The following is a 19,954-nucleotide window of genomic DNA, read 5'->3' on the forward strand; positions in this document are numbered from 1 at the left end:
TGCTGAGATTTCTACTTTCCATGGTGTGCCAAGGAGCTGGCCATGCTCTGGCTGGGAACCAGCAGCCCGAGGCGAGCCAGCATCATCCCAGGAGCACAGCAAGCCCTGTGCATTCACCCTCTGCCAGGGCACCAGGGACATGAGGAGACCCCTCTCTGTCTTGCCCACATTGGCCAGGTCCCATGCTCAGAAATAAGTGCTCGGGACAGCCTCAAACCGAAAAGTCATTTTATTGGTACCATACATGACTCATAAATGGCACAAACTATGGAGGGGAGGAAGAAAAAAAACCCAAAAAAACAAAAGCAAAAAAAAAACCCCAAAAACCAACCAACCAACCAATCAAAAAAAACCAAAAAAACAAACAAACAAAAAAAAAGAAACAAAAAGGCATTACAGTGTGCCTGGGGCAGCGAGGGCTCCACACCCTCCACGGCAGCCCTGTGGCATGGCGCGGAGAATTGTACCTTAATTGCAACTCATTCAGAGCCCTGCTCCCTTCCTGCCACACCAGGCTCCCACCCTGGGATCCTATCCCCACCTGCAAAGGGGCTGTGGGGACCCCTGTGCCTGCAGCTGTGGGTCTGACCGGCCAAGCCCTCTGCCTCCAGTCTGCCCATGGAAGGGCCCAGGAGCCGACACAGGCATCTCTCCAGATATTTTCAGCTTGACCAGGGCTGACTCAAAGGACTCCCATCTCCCTGCCCAGCCCCAGGGACAGCAGAAGGAGGGGACACACAGGTTGCCCCCCATCCTGTCTCAGCAACCCCCTGCACTCTCAGCTGTGAGTGGGCAAGGTACAGGGTCCCACAGCATCCCTGGTGCAGCCAGAGCACCCGGGCAGGGACAGCCCCTCAGCGACACCTGCCAACCCCCCGCCCCATGGGGCAGTGGGACATGGACTGTGGGATCCCTGGCAAGGAGCTGGGGGGGCCAGTGGAGACAATGAGGTGCACCACCCTATCCCCCAAACTTCAGGGCTGCTATGCCTGCCCTGGGCTTCTTTACACATGCAGACAGACACACAAACCTCTCACATACACACTCTCACACACACATACCCCCCCCACTAGGGCAGTCCCCCCACCCTGGCCACCCCCATGGCAGCACTTGCTGCAACCCCACCTTGGGACATGCCAGGGGGCCCCCACGGGCAGCCCAGACTCCCATCTCACCCCAAAACCTCCCTCCAAGGCTGCTGGGGTGAACTGGTTAGCACAAACACCCTCCCCCGGCACCTCCCATCTTCTCCTTGGAAGAAGCCTTGGAAGGGTTTATTTTTTTCTTTTTTTTTTTTTTAAACCAAAAAAAAACCCCAAAATTATTATTTTTCTCATCGTTTCCCCTAACATCAATGGAGGCACCTGCTCTAGTGATAACACATTGAAAGAACAGTATCGTACACACTGTCTACAGCGCGGAAATGTACAAGCACGAGGTACACGAACCCGAGGGGGGGAGTGGGAACAACAGCACACAAGATTTACATTGAGGAGGGAGGCGGGGGGCTGATCCCCCCGACCCCTGGAGGGATTAGAAAGGAAGTCTGCAAAGTCTCTCCTTGGTTTGAAGCTCTCTGAACTGGATATAAAATGAGACTTCCAAGAGAAGAAGCCTGTACAAAAGTCAGGACAGGGTGAGAGGGCTCAGGACAGGGAGGGGGGAACCGGCAAGGGGGCTGAGGGGGGCTTTTCCCATTTTTTTTCTTTTTTTTTAAACTTACAATTTTAATAATATTATTTTTTTTCTTAAAAAAAGACAAAAGTAGGAGGTACCAGGAGCCAGAGTTTGCAAAGGGGCCCCAGGCAGACTCACGCAGGGTGGAGGGAAACACAGGGGCTGCAGGCAGGGAGCAAGGGCACTGGCTGCTCCAGCAGAGCTGCAGGTCCTCTGTGTCCCCCTAGGCCCCCCACCACACATTTCCTATATACAGAGTCCCCCCATGGCCACACTGCGCTTTCGCTCCGGGGAGCGAGGGGAAGGGGAGGGTGCAGGAGAGCGGGGAAATATGATGGGGCCCTATCCTCAACACCACCCCAGCGCTGCAGGATCTGACCCCAGCCGGAGGAGGCTCTGTGGCAGAACCTGAGGTATGAGGACAGCTTTCCATCACTGTCTCCCCCACCCAGCCCCAGTTTGGACTGGGGATATGCAACCCTGCTGCAGGTGGCTGCTCAGGAAACACCAGCCATAGGACCCAGGGAGGAGGAGGGTCTCGGGGCTGTGCCAAACCCCAACACGTGGCATCTGGTAATGCCAGCTGCTGCCAACACCTCCCTCCTAATTCCCCCCACTCAGCAGGGAGGGGTTGGGCACATCGGGGCGGGGATGAGAAGCTCTCTGGGCAAGAAGCAGGGAGGAAGAGAGAAGGGGGAATAACGAAGCTATGGCCCCGGAATCCCAACCCTGCCCTGGGGTCCATTGCAGAGGCAGGCATGGGGGTGCGGGGAGGTGGCGGGGGGAGAGGGCTGGGGGCTGCCTGCCTGGCATGCATCCCAGGCCATGCACCCCATCATCCGCGTGGCGCCGGCGTGCCCCCGGGACCTTGCCGCTTCCCAGTCACTCTCCGTTGCAAATGTACAGGTAGATTGGTTGGGACTGAGTCCACGGGGCGGTGGGGGAGCCGTTACTGCGACGCCTGTGACGTGGGGTTCTCTGACTTGCTCTCCTGGCTGGAGGGCGGTTTGCTGTTCCAGGGGCTGTTGGCCCCCAGCGCCGGTGAGTTGTTGAAGCTGTCCTCGTCGTCGATGCCGTTGGCGGCGTCAAACTGTGTGTTCTCCAGCCGGGTGATGAGCCGCTCGTCCTCGTCCCCAAACTCCCCCCCCATCAGCGTGGGCTCGCCTACCACCATCACATCCTGAAAGGGGAGACGGTCCCGAAACATAATCGAGGTGGGGGGAGCCTGGGCCGCCAATCTCACCCTCAACACTGCAGCCCCTTTCCCCAGCTGCAGGGCCACTTCCTCGTCTCCACCACAGGTCCCAAGCTCGGGCACTGTGTGGAACAACACATCCTCACTCCCTTGCAGGAGCACAAAGGAGCTAAGGAAGGCTGCTGGGACACCCATTGCTTCTTCTTCCCATCACATGGAAAGAGACGGGGGTGCTTGGACAGGCAGTCCCTGGGGGTCTCCCCTTAGCAACTCCCAGGGGCTGGGGCAGAGAACCCTCCCCTCCATCCCCGGGGGGGAAGAGAGAATGGAAACGGGATGCTTACAGGTACCTGACTGGACAGGGCAAAGGTGCTGGCTGGGCTCTTCTTTTTGCTGTTGCTGTTGTTGGTGTTTCCCCCGCCGGAGCTCATGGTGCTGCCCCCTGACATCTTCCTTTTCCGGCGCTTGCTGGGCTGCTGCCGTGCTGGCTCCGCTGGTGGAGGATAGAGAGACATACATGGTCAGTACCAAACCCTTTTCAGCAAACCCCACCTCTGCAAGGACCACATTACCCTCCAAGGCAGCATCACCACCCTACTCGCCTCCACAGCTCTGCTGTCCCCCCGGTGCAGGGGACAGGAGAAGCAACAGGAAAATTACCATCCCTGCTTTGCTTTCCACAAACAGCTGGCAGCCCCCAGGCAGGAAGCACTGGCTGCCCACAGCCCTGCTCTGCCCCAATGGGAAGGCTAACTAAGAAGGAAGCCAGCTGCCTGGCTTACCACCCCCAGCCTCACAAAATGAGGCCAAGAACAGCTCTGGGGCTGGGAGAAGTCTGTGCCAAGGGCAGGGCCTGAGCAGGAAGCCCCAGAGACCCAAAGGCAGCACAGCAGGCAGTGTGAGACTCACCAGGTGGAGCGACCATCCGCTGCCACTTCTGGAAGAGGCAAGTCTTGAGGCAGTCCCGGGGACTGAGGCTGTAGGTCTTGTGCCGTGACATGAGCTCCTGCATTGGTTCTAGGATTACACAGAGCTGCAGGGAGCAGACAGACATGGGGTTAGATCGCAATGCTCTAAGCCCCAGCAAAAACCCCTCTGTTAGGCAGCCATCTGCACTGCACCAACCCAAGCCACGCTGTGAGATTGTGGGATCCGGCAGACCCACTGCCCCACAATTCTCTGCAGCCCCCCTGCAAGACCCCTTTTTCAAAGTCTGCCTCGCCGTCTCCCCATAGCCCGGGGCAGCCAGGAGCTGCAACCCCTCCTTTTCTGGCATGCTTACTCGGAGGTAGTTGAGTGTGGAGTTTGAGAGCCCACAGCGTGTGATGTTCTTGGATAACTGGTCCAGCATCTGGGGATCCTGTGCCTAGGAGCAAGAGAGACAGATGGCTCAGCTACATCCAGACTGGGAAGGGCCCTCATGTGCCCTGATCTGCAGTGGGGGGACTGGGTTGAGGTCCCTCCAACCTGCACAGCACCCTGAGTAGCTCAGCAGCCCTGTGTCACTCGTGCCTGGGGGAGCTCCTGGAGCTGTACTCACATGCATGGCAAGGATGCTGCGGGGGATGAGCTCTCGATGCTGGCGGATGCTGAAATGCCACGTCTTTATCCTCATCATGTCATCAAACATGAACTCCAGGTAGAGCCGCCCCTCCACACACACCTGGGCAGGGCACAGGGTCAGGCACAGGCTGCTCCAGTCTCCCCCAGCCCAGATCCCCTGGGTGCCCATTGCTGCATACTGGACACCCTCCCAGTGGCTTGCCTCTGCCTCCCAGGAGACTCAGCACAAGCCAAACCCATGAGCCCAAAACGCATGGCCCTGTGGGACCACAGCCACCAAGAGGGCACACAAAAGGAAGATGTGAGGGGCAGCAGAAGCTGTAGGCACAGCCAGTACCTGGGTGAACATGGGCTTGCCGTGCTGAGTGACCATGGTGCACTGATCACAGTCCAGTGAAACAAAGTTGTTGTGGAAGGACTCCTTGGGGTGCTTGAGCACGTAGTAGAGCTCTGTGGCCCCCCCTTCAAAGATGCTGCGGAAGTAACGGGGAATCAAAGTCCGGCCGATCGCTGGAGCAGAAAGAAAATAAGGTCAGTAAACCTGGCACACCCAGGCACACCCAGATGTGCCTTGGGACATACATGAAGAGGTTTCTCTCGTCCCTGCTGGCTGAAGACCGCCAACCTCCAACACCCTGCCCACATCCCCCTGAGCACACAACTCTCTCCTGCCAGAGGGCAATGCCCTGAGGAAGGAGGGCTCAAGCTGGTACTCACTGTATCTCTTTGGTCCATCCTCCAAGCAGAAAGTGATTGTTAACATGGCGTCATCCTCAAAGAACTCCGTGGTGAAGGCGTCCCACCACAGATTGTCACATTCCTGAGGATAGTGGAGAGACACTTAGTTTATGGGGAGGAGAGATAGACAGACAGACAGACAGATAGCCATTGGCTGCCAGGCACAGCAGCAACGCACCCAGCCCATGGAGGGCTGCACTCCGATCTGAGTGCTTGGAGATGGGGTTAATAAGTCCTTATGGGACAAGGTGCTTGGGGACCTCCACAGTGGGACAGGACCCTGCGGCCAAGGGGATTCCTCCTATTGCCAAGGCAGCTCATGAGGGCAGGCAGCACAGAGGACCCCACCCTTAAAACACACCTAGAAGCATCCTCCAACCCCTGTCTGCCCCTTGCTGCCCCAGTTCTCTACCTCTGTCCAGTTCTGCAGCCGCTTGTTGAGCTCAAATATCCTGTAGTCGGTCTGGTTCCCGTACGGCGTGTGCCTCCTGCCCAGAGAGCACAGAAAGCCATCAGAGGGGAAGGCAGCCACAGGGTGGGGAGGGGTCCTGAGCCATGGTGGGGGTACACACAGCCTCTCCAGGGCTGGCAAGAGTCTGAGCAATCCCCACACAAGTCCCAGTCAGCAGCGTGCTGGCCCTGCTCAGGCACACCCGCCATGGGCACAAGTTCCCCTCCCAGCTGGCTCCCCATCAGCTCCCCATGCTTACCCGATTCCAGGCTCCAGGTACGTCGGTGGGTACATAGGAGTAGGTCTAGGGGTGGAAAGAGATGCAGGGAGGTCAGTCCTAGTGGGGATCTCCCACCACAGCTCCCTTTTCCCTGGCTACAGCAGCAGGTGGTCAGGCTCGCTGGAGGTGAGACCTCACACACGGTGCAGGCTGCACCCTGGCTACCCACATGTGACAACCCCATGGGGCATCCCGTACCCCAAAACTGGGCTCTGATCTCACATCACTGGCTGCTTCACCCCTGGGACCTGGCCCACTGCTCCCTGGGGATGTGCCCAACTCCTCTGCAACTGGGACTGGTGCCAGGCAGGAGAAATTGGAGAAGAGGTTGCTGTGGGAGGAGCTGGGAGTGCTCCCTGTCCAGAGTCACCCCAGGGGCTTGGCCTGGAAAAGGGCTTGGAGAGCCCAGAGCTCAGGACCTAGGGGCTTCCTTCATTCCAAATATCACTCTTTTACAACCCAGTACCACCTGTGCCTGCTCCGACCCCTTCTCTGCCCCTGTGCTAACTGAACTCCAGCACCCCACTTTCTGCATGCTGCTGGGAAGCATAACAGAGATCCTGGAGTGCAGACTGCAGAGCATCCCTAACCTTGCAGACCCCTCCCAGGGCCCCAGCTCACCCCACATCTCGATCCAGCATGGTGCCCGGGTGGAAAGGGGGGAAGGCGTTGCCGTTCGGGGGCTCCTTTGGCGAGTACAGCTTGAATGACTTAGAGGAGCAGCCTGTAAAGAGAGGGGACACCAGTCAGTCAGGAGCACCCTGTGAGGAGAGACACCATGCTGCTGCTGTGAGGAGCAAGAAGGATGCAGGACCAGCCAAGACCCCATTACCACAGTCCCATCCCTCCACTGCTCCCCCCAATGTCAGCCAAGCACTTTCACTCTACACACAGATCCAGGTCTCCCCTGTGCAGGATGTGACTCACAGGGTCAGGGCTGAACTCAGGATCAGCAGCCAGAAGGGCCCGGCCCCATGCAAGGGGTTCGCCACTGGTGCCCAGAGTTTGTCAGTTCTCAGCTGGCTGGGCTCTGGGGATGTGCCCAAGGGGGACAATCCAGCTGGTAAGCCAGAGGAGGGGCTAGCTGGACCCTATCCTCCCCATAGCCCTCCCTCACACACTGCTCCTAATCCCACCAACCGACCCGGGAATCACACGGGATCTTTTCGCTGACCTTTCTATCGTCATGGTGACGGGTGAATAATCACCCGGAGGCATGGATGGCAGGTCCCCAGGCAGCCACCATCTGCCGCTCAGGCAGACCAGTGGCCACCCAGCTCCAGGCGGACAGAGATTCCACACGCCAGCCCCCAGCTGTGATCAAAACACCCCAAAGCCTCATGCCCACTGCAACACCAGGGTGAAGGACAAGGAGCCCATGGAGGGCCGTGGGGTGTGATGGGGTCTGCAATGGAGCACACAATGTGTGCAAAGCAGCACACATCCCTGAAAGCAACCTGGAGACACCTCTCCCCCAGCCTGCCAATGGAAGACAGGGATGCCTGTTGAATCCAGCCATGCTGGGCACAGCCAGACCCATCCAGGCTCCCAAGAGGCGGCAGGGGACTCCCACATTCGCTAGCCCCCTCCCACTGCAGGGGCAGGTTCCTGGGAGCTACAGCTGCCAGCACCCCTCCCGAGGCCCGCGGGAGCCCCGGCACACCCCACGGCTGGCAGGACCCAGCACGCTGTGCCCAGGCGCTGCCGAGGCACGCGGCTCCCTCCCGGCAGGCAGGCGGGCAGACAGGCTGACCTGGATGGGGCGCAGCAGTGGGCAAGCTGCCAGGCAGCTCCGGCTCCACCGGCTCAGCCGGCCCCGCTGCACACGGGCACGTCTCCCCCCGCCCCGCTGCAGGCAGGGGCCCCGAAGCCAGCCACATCAGGGCCAAGGCGGGATCCCCATCGGTGCCCGCCCGCACACAGCCCTGGGACGGGCACTTCCCAACGCCCACAAACTGCCAGGACTGCCAGCCGGTACTGGAGAAAGCAAGCCCAGCAGTGGAGGGAAGTGTCCTGGAGGCACCAGGCACACTGCTGCCCATCTGGGCTCTGACGCACAGCTAGGCTGTGGGGAACAGTGCAGGGACAGGATCGGAGCAGCAGTTCAATTGTGATGGATACAGGAGGGGAGCAAAAAGCACCAAGGTCAAGGAAAGCGATGCCATCAGCACCAGAACCCAAGATGTCCACCTTGTTGCAATCCATTAGCCAACACAGAAGAATGACCAGGGCATCACCTTCACCCTTGTAAAGCCTCCTGGGACCCCAAGTCAGCAGTCATAGGGATTGCACACACTGCTGAGCAAGCAAGGGCTGGTCAAAAATAGAGGGGGTCACCTCCTCGGCATTAAATCCAACTTGCAACAGGGGAAAGCTGCGTTTTACTCCTTGATTCTTGTTTTCTTGGGGCCTTTTCACCATGTTTCCCCGTAGCAGCTGAATCCAGCCTCTCTCCAGCACCCACCAGGATGCACCAGTCCCATGGGGCTGGAGCCAGCCCAGCCGCTCAGACACGGCTCACAGCTCCAGCTCCTGCCCGCCTGCAGTGAAGATAAGTGGGGCATGGTACAATTTCTCATACAGCTGCTAACAATGTCGGCCCCTTGCTCTTACCTAATGTTTTCATAGACATGAAAACTTTTAAAAGGGAGGTCAGTGCTGGTTGGTCGGTGCTGTGAGAAAATTTTTACTTTCTGCTTTATCCACATCAACTTGTACCTAATGGAAATGATAATTCAACCCAAACTGCACTAGAAACAGAACATTTCCATTTCCTCCACATTTTTGTTAAACAACACAACATCAAAGTTACTTGATGCTTAAGAAACTACCCAAAAGTGTGTCTTCTGTTGAAAACGAACCAATTCATTAGGTAGGGACAGCAGTGGCTGGAGAACTGTTTGTTTCTGGTCTCCCTGTCCTTGGGGAGGAGAAAAAAATTGGACCCAGCAGGTCTCATCCTTCAATTCTTTGTTTTTATTCACCGATGAGAGATGGGAGGATTAAGTCCCTGAGGCTTCTTGCTGTCCTCAGTCCCCACCTTTTTTCTCAGGGTGCAGGAAGGTCTCCTGGGGTGGGGAGACTAGGGAGACACATTTCCATTAGCTCTACTTCTCCTGCTCTTCCCTAACTCCCCGCTCCTGGAGTGGGACAGTAGATAAGCCAGGCCACCACTCCTACTCAAGCATCCATTTCCATCCTGGGCCTTCCCCAGCAGGTTAATATGGATATGACCTGCTTTTAGAGCTCCTCTGAGTGACCTATCTCAGGATCTAGTGGAATGGAGTCTGTGACCTCAGCACCACTGGCATCTTGACCAAGTGTTATTTTTAATGCAGTGTAAAATATGTCACTGGATTCGGTGGTTTAAAACAATGCTAACAATAGCCTTAGGATTTGATACAGGCTGTCCAAATTCTACATTTACTGTAGACACACTATACACTTTACATGAAATAACATAATTACTTTAAAGCAGCAGCAAAACAACTTTTACTCACACAAGGGTCATGCCACCTGGTCTGGGAGATCCCTCCATCACCACCTCTCCCCTTTATGCTGCTCCAGCTGCCTGTAAGCCCTGTCCAGCTGGATGAAATGACCCAGAGCTCCACGATGTGGCCCTTCCCAAGTCAAGCCCAGTGTTTGACCCCAGCTGGCGTTTCTGCATGACCCTGCTCTGCCTCCTACTTTGAGCACAGAGGATTTGGGCAGGCTTGATGCAAACAGGGATGCTGCCCGGTGGCTGAGCATGCGATGCCCCTGTGGACTCTGAACCAACAGGAGATGCTTCCCGTGGCTATCCCTCAGTGCTAGCCCAGCACTGCAAAAACATTCAGCAAGGGGAAAAATCATGCTAATGCTGCAGCTGGTGAGCTACTGGCCCAGGCAGGTCTGGGCAAACAGCACAGTGCCTGTGGCCAGGTGGGCGGCCTCATGGCTCCTCCTCAGCGTGGAGGTGCGGGAGAAGAGAACTCTGTGAAGGGATGTCCCGCCTCAGCATCCTCTGATAAGGCCAGGTCCATGGCCATGGGCAGGATGGACCTGCCACAAAAGCTTGGGCAAGTAAACAGCTCCAGGCAGGCGGGCGCCCAGGGAAGGGAAGGCAGGTGCTCTACCCGTGACTCACATACAGCCCAGCACTGCCCAACCCTCCACATGCCTTCTCCTCTGTGTTCCCTGCCTGTGAGCTATCAGCCCCATGGGGAAAGCTCTTCTAGTGCACTGTCTGGTGGGTTTGCTGGAGCAGGAATGACTGAAACCCTAACCAAGCTTCCAGAGCTGGGGAACATCAGGGCACCAGAAGCACAGTGGGCACCTTGCAGAGCCAACATAGACAGGAGACAGTAGGACACGATAAGCCGAGACCAGTGCCAGCTGCCTGCCTGGGCAGGGGACATGAAGAGCAGGAAGAAAAGCCCCTGCTTGGACTCTCCTCACTTCAGCTCGCCTGTAAAGAGTAAAGAACTGCTGAGGACAAAGGCAAAGCAGCATCAACATCTCACTCCTACACCTGTGGCCATTGGTAGGAATCAGTGCGCCCCATCCCAGAGAGGAGCCATCCCCAGCCGGGCAGCCAGTGCTGCTCTGTGCAAGCAGCAAAGCTCAGCAACAAGGCAGAGGCTAAAAACGTAAATGATAAAAATAAATGAAGAAGCAGGGCTTGAAAGGGGCCACAGGGTTACAGCTCAGCCAGGAAGCATCCTGCTCCTCCCAGCAGTCCGGGAAGAAGAGAGGCCAGCCTTCGCTAAAGGCAGCCAGTGCTTCCCAGCATGCTCTGTGCCTGCTTCCTGGCTGCCTAACGAGGCTTTAAAGTGTAAATAGCGGCATTGTTTCACAGGGCTGCCTCGCTGGGGTGTGGAAGCTGTGATAGCGGCAAGAAACATCTTCCCAGCCCAGTCCCCCTGGCATGGTTGGTGGGAGGGTGCTATCCAGGAAGCTGCTATCTGGGGCTGGGTGCAGGGCAGCAACTCAAATAATTCACATGGTTCACCTGGTGACAGTGCCTGGTGTCCAGGAAGTTGGCAAGGCTGGGAGGCAAACACGGAGAAGTATTCAGAGTGACTGGGACAGGCAGAGGCACATGGGGCAGTCCCTGGTCTGCCCCACAAGCCTGCCTTGATCTCTTCTTTCTCCTCTTCTCTGGAGCAGAGGGAATGGAGCAAAGCCAATTGCAAATCCCAGTGTTGTTATTAAACACACAGGAACCCAGGCAGCACACACAGAGGAATGACCTGAGACATTATCAGCGACAATCTCAACTTGCAGCAACCCCATTTGCTTTGAAAATGCAGAACTGATGCAGCTGAAGCTCCCAGGAGGCCAGGCTGCGTAGGGAAGAGGAGATGCCGCTTTTGGAGAAGATCATGTGCCATGGACTCAGCGGCATCCAGAGTTTGAACCCAGCCAGCACATCGCCTGGCCCTGACCCATACAGAGGCAAAACCTGCATCGCCACCTGCCCTGCTGTGTGCAGGGATTACCCTCTCACTTTTCCCAAGCTACATATCTGAGTCAGCCATGGAGCTTATCTGGACCACAAGCTGCCTCCCCACCCGTACCACATGGCCGTGCACAGTGTCCTAGCTCCAGGTCACATCCTACAGTGTTAGTGCAAAAGTCCCCCTCGGCAGCACACAAAGCACCTGGACTCAATGGTGTTCCTCTCTGTAGGCTGCCTCACAAACTCGGGGGGACAGCCAGAAAAGGGATAATTACCTGCAACTAGTTATTACAAAGTGGCAATCTTGATGCAGGCTGTGAGGCAGCACTATCTGAAAAGCACCAGTTGAGAAGAACCTGGCCAGGATGTGGATTTATAGGTCAAAACTCAGAGTAGTCCCACAGCCCCAGCTCTGCTGGAGTCCAGGGTCTCCTAGGAAGGCATCCTGCAGAGCTGGGTACTCAGCCGGGGCCCTGGAGGACCGCACTGCCCTGCAGCACACTAGGAATGGCAGGAGTCTCCCCTTTCCCATTTTGTCCCTCAGATGATTCAGACATGTAGACGGGGAATTCTCCAGGAGGGAAAAAGGGAGAAGAGCACGCCCTGCCAATTGCAAAACAGCCAGAAAATTGAATCACGTCCAAGGCTGCAAGCCCCAGATGCAATCCCACAGATAACCCAGTTTCAGCTCCTCTACTATCAACTTACCACGAGGCAGTCATTTCCTGCAACTCTCAGGGAAATATCCCACTGTCCCTAATTACTCCTTTCGCTTCACTGTCTCAAAGACGATCCATAATCAAACGCTGCCAGTTTCAGCCTCAGGAACGCACCTTTCACATTTTCGGCCACTTTCCCTCTCACTCAGACCCCTGCACCCTGGGGCCCTGCCATCGTGCAGTGACGGGGCTCCCATCCCTCACTGCGCATTGGCACACAAACGAACAACATGGTGTGGGAACCATGGGGCTGGAAAAAAATCCTGTTAGCATCCCATGAATAAAAGCCTCCAGACAAACTAGGGTTTTCATCATCCAACGTTTTCTAGGCTCTGCAGCAGCACAGAAAAATTCAGAGTCATAGGTAACCATGCCAATGGCCTCACAGAACATCTCTGCTCCCAGCTCCTTGCCCACCATGCACACGGTGGAGCAAAACTACACAGCTCTACATGGGATTCTGGGCTTGCTGCTCCGGGCAGCCCTCTACAGGGACAGAATCTGCCCAGGAGAACTGGAGCCAAGAGCCACCGTGTGGGGAAGTGGCAGCAAGAGGCTGAGGTCTGCCCTATGCCGACAGAGGGGGCTCCATACTGATCCCCCAGACAGGCAAGACTGCCAAGTGCCCCTGCCTCGGAGCGCAGGAGGCTGTCAGCCCCCACGTGGCACATGGAGATTTGCGATCCCGGGATGCAACACTCCACCTCTCTCTCCGCCGCTGCCATCGGCGCCGAAAGCTGCACGCTGGGACGCGTAGTCTCCGGAGACAGCAGCCCCGCCGCCGACAGCCGCCTTGCTCCATGTTGCCTCCTAGGTGGAGCCCCGCAGCCCTGGCAGCCGGCCAGGAGCCCGCTCCGGAGGGGGTAAAAAAGCAGGATAACTCCTGCCGCGAGGATCCAGCTGGCCACGCTGGGGTGGCGTGAGCCCGGGGGCAAACCACGACGCTGGGGTTGCAGCGGCTGCCCCAAGGTCTGTATCACAGATGCCCAGGGAGGGAAGGCACAGTGAGAGTACGGTGGGAACCTACTCAGTGCAGCTCCCAAGGCACCTCCATTGCCTCTTCGAGCTGCCAGGGCAAGCCTCTGCGCCCTGCTGAGGCTGAACTTCTCTCTCCTCAGGAGCAATGTGGGAGCGGCTGAGCAAGGGACTGGCCGGCTGCTGGCAGCGCTGGGGACAGAGCAAATGCTGTGGCTGCTGGACTTGCACCGCGCCGCTGCACTGGCAGCACGTGCTGCCACTGGCATCAGGGCTTTGGACAACCAGTGCAGGATGGGGCCAAAACCCCAGGGAGCGAAAGGACAGGGTTTGGCCAAGCACACCTTCTTGGTGCTCCTGAGGCACGAGCAACCCAGTCCCAGCACCACAATGCTGTAGAAACAATCTTTACCACTGCAGCACAGCCCCGGGGAAACCCTCTCACCCAAGCAACCTGGTTACAACTCCACCCGAAACAACAACCCACGGGGCAGCAAACCTCATCACAGCAAGCATCACAACCCACAAACACACATGCACACGGAGCAAACAACAGCAGGAGCATTCTGTCCCCAGGTCACTCAGAAGACAGGAGGTTTCCAAGAGAGAGGACCAGGAGAAGTGCTGTCCTGCTCTGCCACCACACAGGACCTGGAGTTCATATTGTTTATGCAGACCTCAAGCTCACACGAGTGCAGAGCTGCAAGCATGCAGAAGACTGGCACATTGAGAGAGACCACGAGGGTTGCTGCCACCCTGACAGCCACGGGACAGGGAAGGAACCATGGGCCTGGGCTGGTCTACATCACCCTCTGTTGCTGCATATCAAGGGGCTGGGCAAGCTAGAGGATGCCAGCTATCACTCCTCTCTGAAAAAAAGCTGAAAGAGGCTCCAGGTTCCCAGCCCAGAGCACCTTTGCTCCAAGTGAACTTCTAGGGCTTTTCACTGTCTTTTTTCTATTTCACGTGGATTGTGACCTGCTGCTGGTGAGCGGAAAAGTCCCCATCAAAAGATACCAAAACCTTTGTATCACCAAACTTTTCAGCACCAGCCTGTCCCCCTTGGATCACAACTTTTTCTCTATGAAGTAACAAAACCTGCATGTTGTTCTGCTCAGCGCTTCTCAGTCTTTAAGGGTTGTTCAGATCACAGACCTGGGATTTCTACAAAATCAGGAGCAGAAAGACCACATTCTATTCTACTTCAGTGAAAACTACAATCCCCCAACAACGAAAACACTCTAAAACCTGAGGCTTTAAAGAAGGAACAAGGACACTGACGTTTACTCATACTTAAAACAGAAGCAGTAAGAGCCGATACCTGACCAGCACTGGAGGAGTCGCTGCAAAACTGCTTGGACAAGGTGCTACTGAAAGCACGCAGAGAAAAACTGGGAAGACCCTGGGAAGGGGTGTTTGCTCCCACACCTACCTGGCCCACTGGGCACCCTCAAGCAGGCTCAGACTCTCCTGGTGAGAAGGAAGCAGCTGAAGGTTTGCAGCGTGGGATGGGAGCATGCTCCATGCCCCAGAAGGTGACTCCCAGTGGGACACCACTGCCTTGGAACTTTTTGCTCACACCTCACCCCAGGACCAGCTGACACCTCCAGTTTGGGCTCCTGCTGCAGCACTGGCTTTGGCAGAGGCAGGTTCCTACCATGGTGCCTGGCCTCTGCCAGCCAGGGCTGCAGCGAGGTGATCGGGGGCTGCCGGAGCCAAGGGAGCCCCAGTAGTGCCACCCCTGGGTACTTATCACTCATCCCAGGCAGGCTGGCAGGGACCACTGGAGGTCAGCGCCTAGGCAGCCACCAGAGATCAGGGTAGCCTACCACAGCAACTCTGCCGAGGGGGCTCCAGGGAAACACCCTGCTGGTGAAGACACCCCTCCACAGCGCTGGCATGCATGCTGATTCCTAAGCTGGAGCTGCTGAGTTTTCCCCATTCCCAAAGATGCTGCTCCCACCCCTAGCCTGGCCCCTGGCCTCCAGCTCTGGCTGCCCGGGGCTGAGCCAATGCTTTGTCTGCCAGGGAGGATGAGCCCCCTGTGCCCATGGCCCCCTGAGTCTGGACTGCCTGGGAGGGCAGCTCCTGTGAGAAGGTGTGTGGCCCGCAGGCATTTGCACCCCTTGGACCTTTTATTCCCTTTGAGGTACCCATGGGAGGCTGGCGGGATCCTCTGAGCTGCGAGCAAGGATGAAGTTGCAGCAGGCAGCGAGGTGCGGCGGGTGAGCAGCCTGTGGAGCCAGGCACCGTACCCGCAGCCCCCGTGACAGCCCACGCAGGGGGATGCGGGAGGACGTGGGGCAGCTGTCAAGGGGCTCGGGCAGGGGAAGGAGCCGAGGGAAGAACAAAGGGAGCTGCAGGCTGGGATGGAGCAGGGCACGGCGGGGCATGGGGGCTGCCAGCAGCACCCCACCGGGCTGGGGGTGCTGCTCTGAAAGCCAAGACCTGGTGGATGGAGAGGGGAGCCGGGTGGGGAGGGCACAGGCAGGCAGGGGGGGCACAGGCAGGGGAGCTGGTGGGGAGGGAACGAGCTGGGGACGGCCAAAGATGCACAGAGCAGCTGGGGAGGGGTGAGAGACCGGAGAGCTGGGTAAGGATGGAGAGGGGAGCCGGGGAGGGAGAGGGAAACCGGGGACAGGGAGAGCCAGGCGGGGGGAGCAGAGGGCGGGCAAGGGGCTGCCGCGGGGACCCCGGGCCGTACGGGGGCCGGGCGGAGAGCGGCGGCGCGGTGCGGCCGCGCACAACTTCGCAGGCGCGGGGGCGGCGCGGGCGGGACCCCGGCCCTCACCTCCGCCGCCCGAGCGGGGCCGCCACCCGGGGGGGGGAACCGGGAAACTTCCGCGGGGGGGAAGGGGGGCGCGGGGGGGCGGGGTGACTCACGGCGCGGCGGCGGGCGGGGGTCCGGCGGCGGCGCGGCGGCGGCGGGCGGGCGGCGCGGGGCCGCCGCGGGGCGGGGCGGGCGGGGCGCGGGGCGGGGCGGGGGCGCTTCCTTTGTCTGCGCCGCGGCCGGGACCACAATGGCTGCGGCGGCGGCGGGGCCCGCTCCCCCCGCGCCGCGCCGGCCCGGGGCCCGAGGGTGACGCCCGAAAGGGGGTCCCCCGGGAGCTGCCCCCCGCCTGCCCAGCGCCGGGACTGGCGGTCCCCGGAACGGGGGGATGCGGGAGCCGCGTCCCGCTGAGGAGCTCGGTACCAGCCGGGGCAAGGATTCCTTCCCCACCGCGAAAGTTTCAATAAAAAAACAGACCTTCTCCCTAGCTTAGTTTGGGGGTGTCTGAAGTTTATCGGGATTTTCTTTCTTTCCCAAACTTGCTCTCCTTTCCCCCAGTTTCGGGAGAGAAAAAAAAAAATACAACCGGTTTATTTGGGGGGGGGGGGGGAATGAAAAATAAAATGTGCCGGTTTGCAATTGCCTTCAGACTCCACGGATCTCCTTTCCTTAGCAAAACTCCAAGCTCTTCCAATTAGGAATTTTTACAAAAATTTCCATTTTTGTAAAAAATTTTCATAATGAAAATCTCCATTATGAAAAATCCCATTTTTCCCATTTCCTTCCTGCCTCACATCTGCCCCACGCAGCTCCTGCCCTGGCAAGTCATACTGCCACAGACTTCTGCTGCCAGCCCAGCTGGCAAGCTCATGGGCAGCAGGGACATGAACTGGGACCCTCGAGCCCAGCTTGGGTCCCCCAAAGCCCCAAGAGCCCCCAGCTCCGGGCCATAGAGCAGGCTCAGCACACACACACACGCACATGCCGGTGCATCTCGCCCTGCACACGTGGGCTGGTGTGCACCCCAACGGGCTGGCATGCACTTGCACGTCTTCCCAAATGCCTCCCGGCACAGCCCTGGCCAGGTGTGCACCCATGCCTGGGGCATGCACACCTTCCCACACCCCCTTGCTTGCAGGGCCAGGCCCACACCTCATCTCCTCCCCAACAGCAGCCTTGGGGTAATGCAGGCACAACCGGTCGGGTCCTGCCAAGCATGTTTGCCCCCCTGACAGAGCAGACGTGGCGGGTGCAAAACCTCAGCCATGAAGTTTTGGGGGTGTCCTCCCCTCTGTGCTTGTGTACCCCCAGAGCCCTGCACCTGAGGACTGGGGGGAGCCCCCTGCCCCACAACCACGTTGCTGGCTGGGACCAGCACCGAAGATGGACAGGCAACATCCCCCAACTCCTGACCCCCACGCCCCCCTCAGCCAAGTGAGGATCCATCCCCATGCTGGTGCCCATCATACCATCGTGATTTCCCCTCACAGGCTACCCTGCAGTGAGCACCACTTTCCATGGGCACGTGGCTAAATAGAGCAAAAGTCATTGTAAACCCCAGATAAAGAGAGAGAAAAGCTCACCCTAAACCCAAAAACCTCTATGACACCTTGCTCTGTGAAAGGTATGTGCAGCTGGAGGTGCCCATGCTGTCGGTGCCCTGAGAACTGGGCATGGGGATGCTGCAAGTGCCCCAGCATGCTGCCTCTCCACTGCCTGGCCCCCTGCCAGCCCAAATCTATGTGGCACCAGGTGAGATGGGGCTGCTGCACGCTGACCCCGCCATCATTAGGCCAAAAAATTGCTCTGGTTGCAATGCCAGCGACAGGTACAGGATGGCACATCCCTCCTGGTCAAGAGGGCCAGTAAATACAGTCTGCCTGCACCCCGTTCCCACTCCAGGGCTCAAGGATGCACAAGGCACAGCCAGCCACCAGCACTCAACACCACTACTGCAAAATACTGAAAAACAGTGAAAAAACAGGCATTTTGTCCCTGTACTAGAGATTCCTGGCACCAGTTTCATGGCCAGGGGGATCAGAGAAGAGCCCCCACTGCCCGTCCCGTTGCATCCACAGCAAACATGCCCTGAGCAATTTATCCCGGGGCTCAGCAGCCCTTCGGGACTGCTCACGTGTCCCTGCTCGGCTCTGACGACAGTGCTGGACTGGTCCACGTGGCTGCAGCAGCCCCAGCTGTTTATGGTTATAGCCGAGTTAATAATTAAATAGATGCTGGATGGAGAGCAGAAGGGCTGGGATGCAGCTGGGAAGCGTGTGTGGCAGTGACTGTGTGTGGGGAGCCCCTTCCTCACTATGTGCTCACGCCCACAGTGCGGGGGGAGCAGAGGGTGACACAGGTTTTTGCAACAGGGCACTGCATCCTCCAGATCCCAGCTTCCCCTCTCCCCTTAGCAAGGGCCCCATGCCTGCCTTGTCTCCCCAAAGTCCAGCCCTGATCCAACACCTGGTGCAGGTCTCAGGCAGGGAACCAGCAGCAGCTCAGGAGAAAGAGTGAGTACAGGGATACATCCCAGACAGGCAGATGGGAAGAGCCTGGCAGGGACTACAGTAGCCACAGGATGCCCAGGTCTCTCTGATCCCTGTGGCTGCAGCTTGGTGTGCCTGCAGAGCATGCATGAGGGATCCCAGGCAAGCAGGGCAGGAGGCAGGGCATGCTCACACCAACACCTGGCCGGGGCCCCGGCAGGCGCAGGCGTAGAAGAGGGATACGGACGCGCGCTTACATAAAAAATAATAATAAAAATCTGCTAGCTCTGCAAAGAGCACAGCTTGTACTGGGGGACGGACTAGCCTGGCACTTCCAAACCTCATGGACTTGCCCAAATAGCAGCCAGACCTGGGTGCTGTCGCACACACGCAGATGCAGCCTGCAGCAGTGCAGCACGGCACACACCCCAGAGCCCCCCCTTTCAGGAACACAACAGCCATCCCCCCCAAATCCTACCACCTTTCAAGCAGAAATACGCTTTGCTTCCCTGTTTCTCAAGAAGGGGCTTCTCTCCCCCCCCTAAAGCTATGCATGCCCAGATCGAGGGGGAGTTCTGGGGCAGGAGGGCCCCCCTTTTTTGGCTAGAGAAGGCACAGCTCTATCTCTCCAGAGAGGAGGTTTGGGGGAGGTTGGAAACCACACAGTGAGTCATGTCGGGCAGGCAGCAGATCCTGGGGACTCCTGGGATTAACCCTTCAAAATCAGAACCACTTCCAGACACCCAGAGGCAGGAGGAAAGCCCAGGGGCTGGGCGGAAAGTTGGCTGCCAGGGCAGGGTGGGAAGTTACAGGGTCACATCTTGAGCATCCCACAGGGGACGGGGAAAATAACCTGAGTATGTGAGCCCTGGACAAGTAGCAACCAAGTGCATGCATCACTGCCCACCCCCTCCAGAACAAGAGGAGGTAGAGAAAGATTACAGCAGGGTGCAGGACCCCAAAGCACATGCAGTCCAAAGCACATGGGATGTCCACCCTCACATCACACCTTGTTCTGGTGTGGTAGGTTGGCCACATCACCACTGGGCTGGCCACAGGCTCCAAGGGGAAGGTGCAGTAAGCTCTGGCAGGTCCTTCCAGCAAGAGGTTTCCCCATGGCACCAGCACCAGAGAAAATGCCCCACAATGTTCCTATACTGTCCTGCAAGAGCTCGGCCCCAGCACAGCCACCTGCAGCAGTGAGCCCCAGCCCCTCTGGCAGCAGCCTGGGGCCAGCCTGCCAGAGCCACAGGGTTTTAAGGCTCCTCGGGAGGCTCCAGGTGGATTCTCTCATGTTACAAGAATGGTTCATTTTACAGCCCCTTTCCTGGCCTGGGATCTCACAGCGGGGAGGGGGTGACACACAGCATGGCTGCACAGCCCCAGCATCCTGTGCCTGCCCTCTGTCCTGCAAGAAGACCATCACCCCTCCAAGGGGCAGGCAGTGCTGCTTCCAAGGGAAATCACAACACAGTCCTCAACACCTAGTACTGCAACTCCAGGGACTCCTGGTACCCACATGTCACTGTGCTCTCCCATGTTGGAAGCCCCTCTGGGAGAAGGTAGGGGACATCTCCTGGGGCCAGGGCTGCACATGGCTGACTCGAAGCAGGTAACTCTCCACCAGCAGAGCCCACCCCCCTGCCACCCCAAA

The 19,954-nt window shown here is 58.1% G+C and overlaps 1 protein-coding gene across 3 annotated transcripts in view; it reads right to left on the reverse strand.

Annotated features, from left to right (window-relative positions):
- Positions 1 to 214: 214 nt before the first annotated feature.
- The window catches only part of LDB1 (LIM domain binding 1), a 28,860-nt gene continuing 9,120 nt past the window's right edge, over positions 215 to 19,954 (reverse strand). For 2 of the 3 annotated variants that reach the window (XM_051800001.1, XM_051799998.1), the window contains exons 2-11: positions 6,526 to 6,628; positions 5,884 to 5,928; positions 5,586 to 5,661; positions 5,153 to 5,255; positions 4,773 to 4,945; positions 4,413 to 4,535; positions 4,155 to 4,238; positions 3,782 to 3,905; positions 3,217 to 3,365; positions 215 to 2,857 (exon numbers count right to left, since the gene is read on the reverse strand). In XM_051800001.1, coding sequence (XP_051655961.1) covers positions 2,627 to 2,857; positions 3,217 to 3,365; positions 3,782 to 3,905; positions 4,155 to 4,238; positions 4,413 to 4,535; positions 4,773 to 4,945; positions 5,153 to 5,255; positions 5,586 to 5,661; positions 5,884 to 5,928; positions 6,526 to 6,545 — 1,128 coding nt within the window. In that variant the 5' untranslated portion in view covers positions 6,546 to 6,628 and the 3' untranslated portion in view covers positions 215 to 2,626. The remainder of the gene's footprint in view (positions 2,858 to 3,216; positions 3,366 to 3,781; positions 3,906 to 4,154; positions 4,239 to 4,412; positions 4,536 to 4,772; positions 4,946 to 5,152; positions 5,256 to 5,585; positions 5,662 to 5,883; positions 5,929 to 6,525; positions 6,629 to 19,954) is intronic. The other variant, XM_051799999.1, reaches the window with a different exon arrangement.

The sequence above is a fragment of the Manacus candei genome, unplaced genomic scaffold, assembly GCF_025592945.1.
Source record: "Manacus candei isolate 608988 ecotype Guabito, Panama unplaced genomic scaffold, ASM2559294v1 h1tg000050l, whole genome shotgun sequence".
In the NCBI taxonomy this organism is placed as follows: domain Eukaryota; kingdom Metazoa; phylum Chordata; class Aves; order Passeriformes; family Pipridae; genus Manacus; species Manacus candei.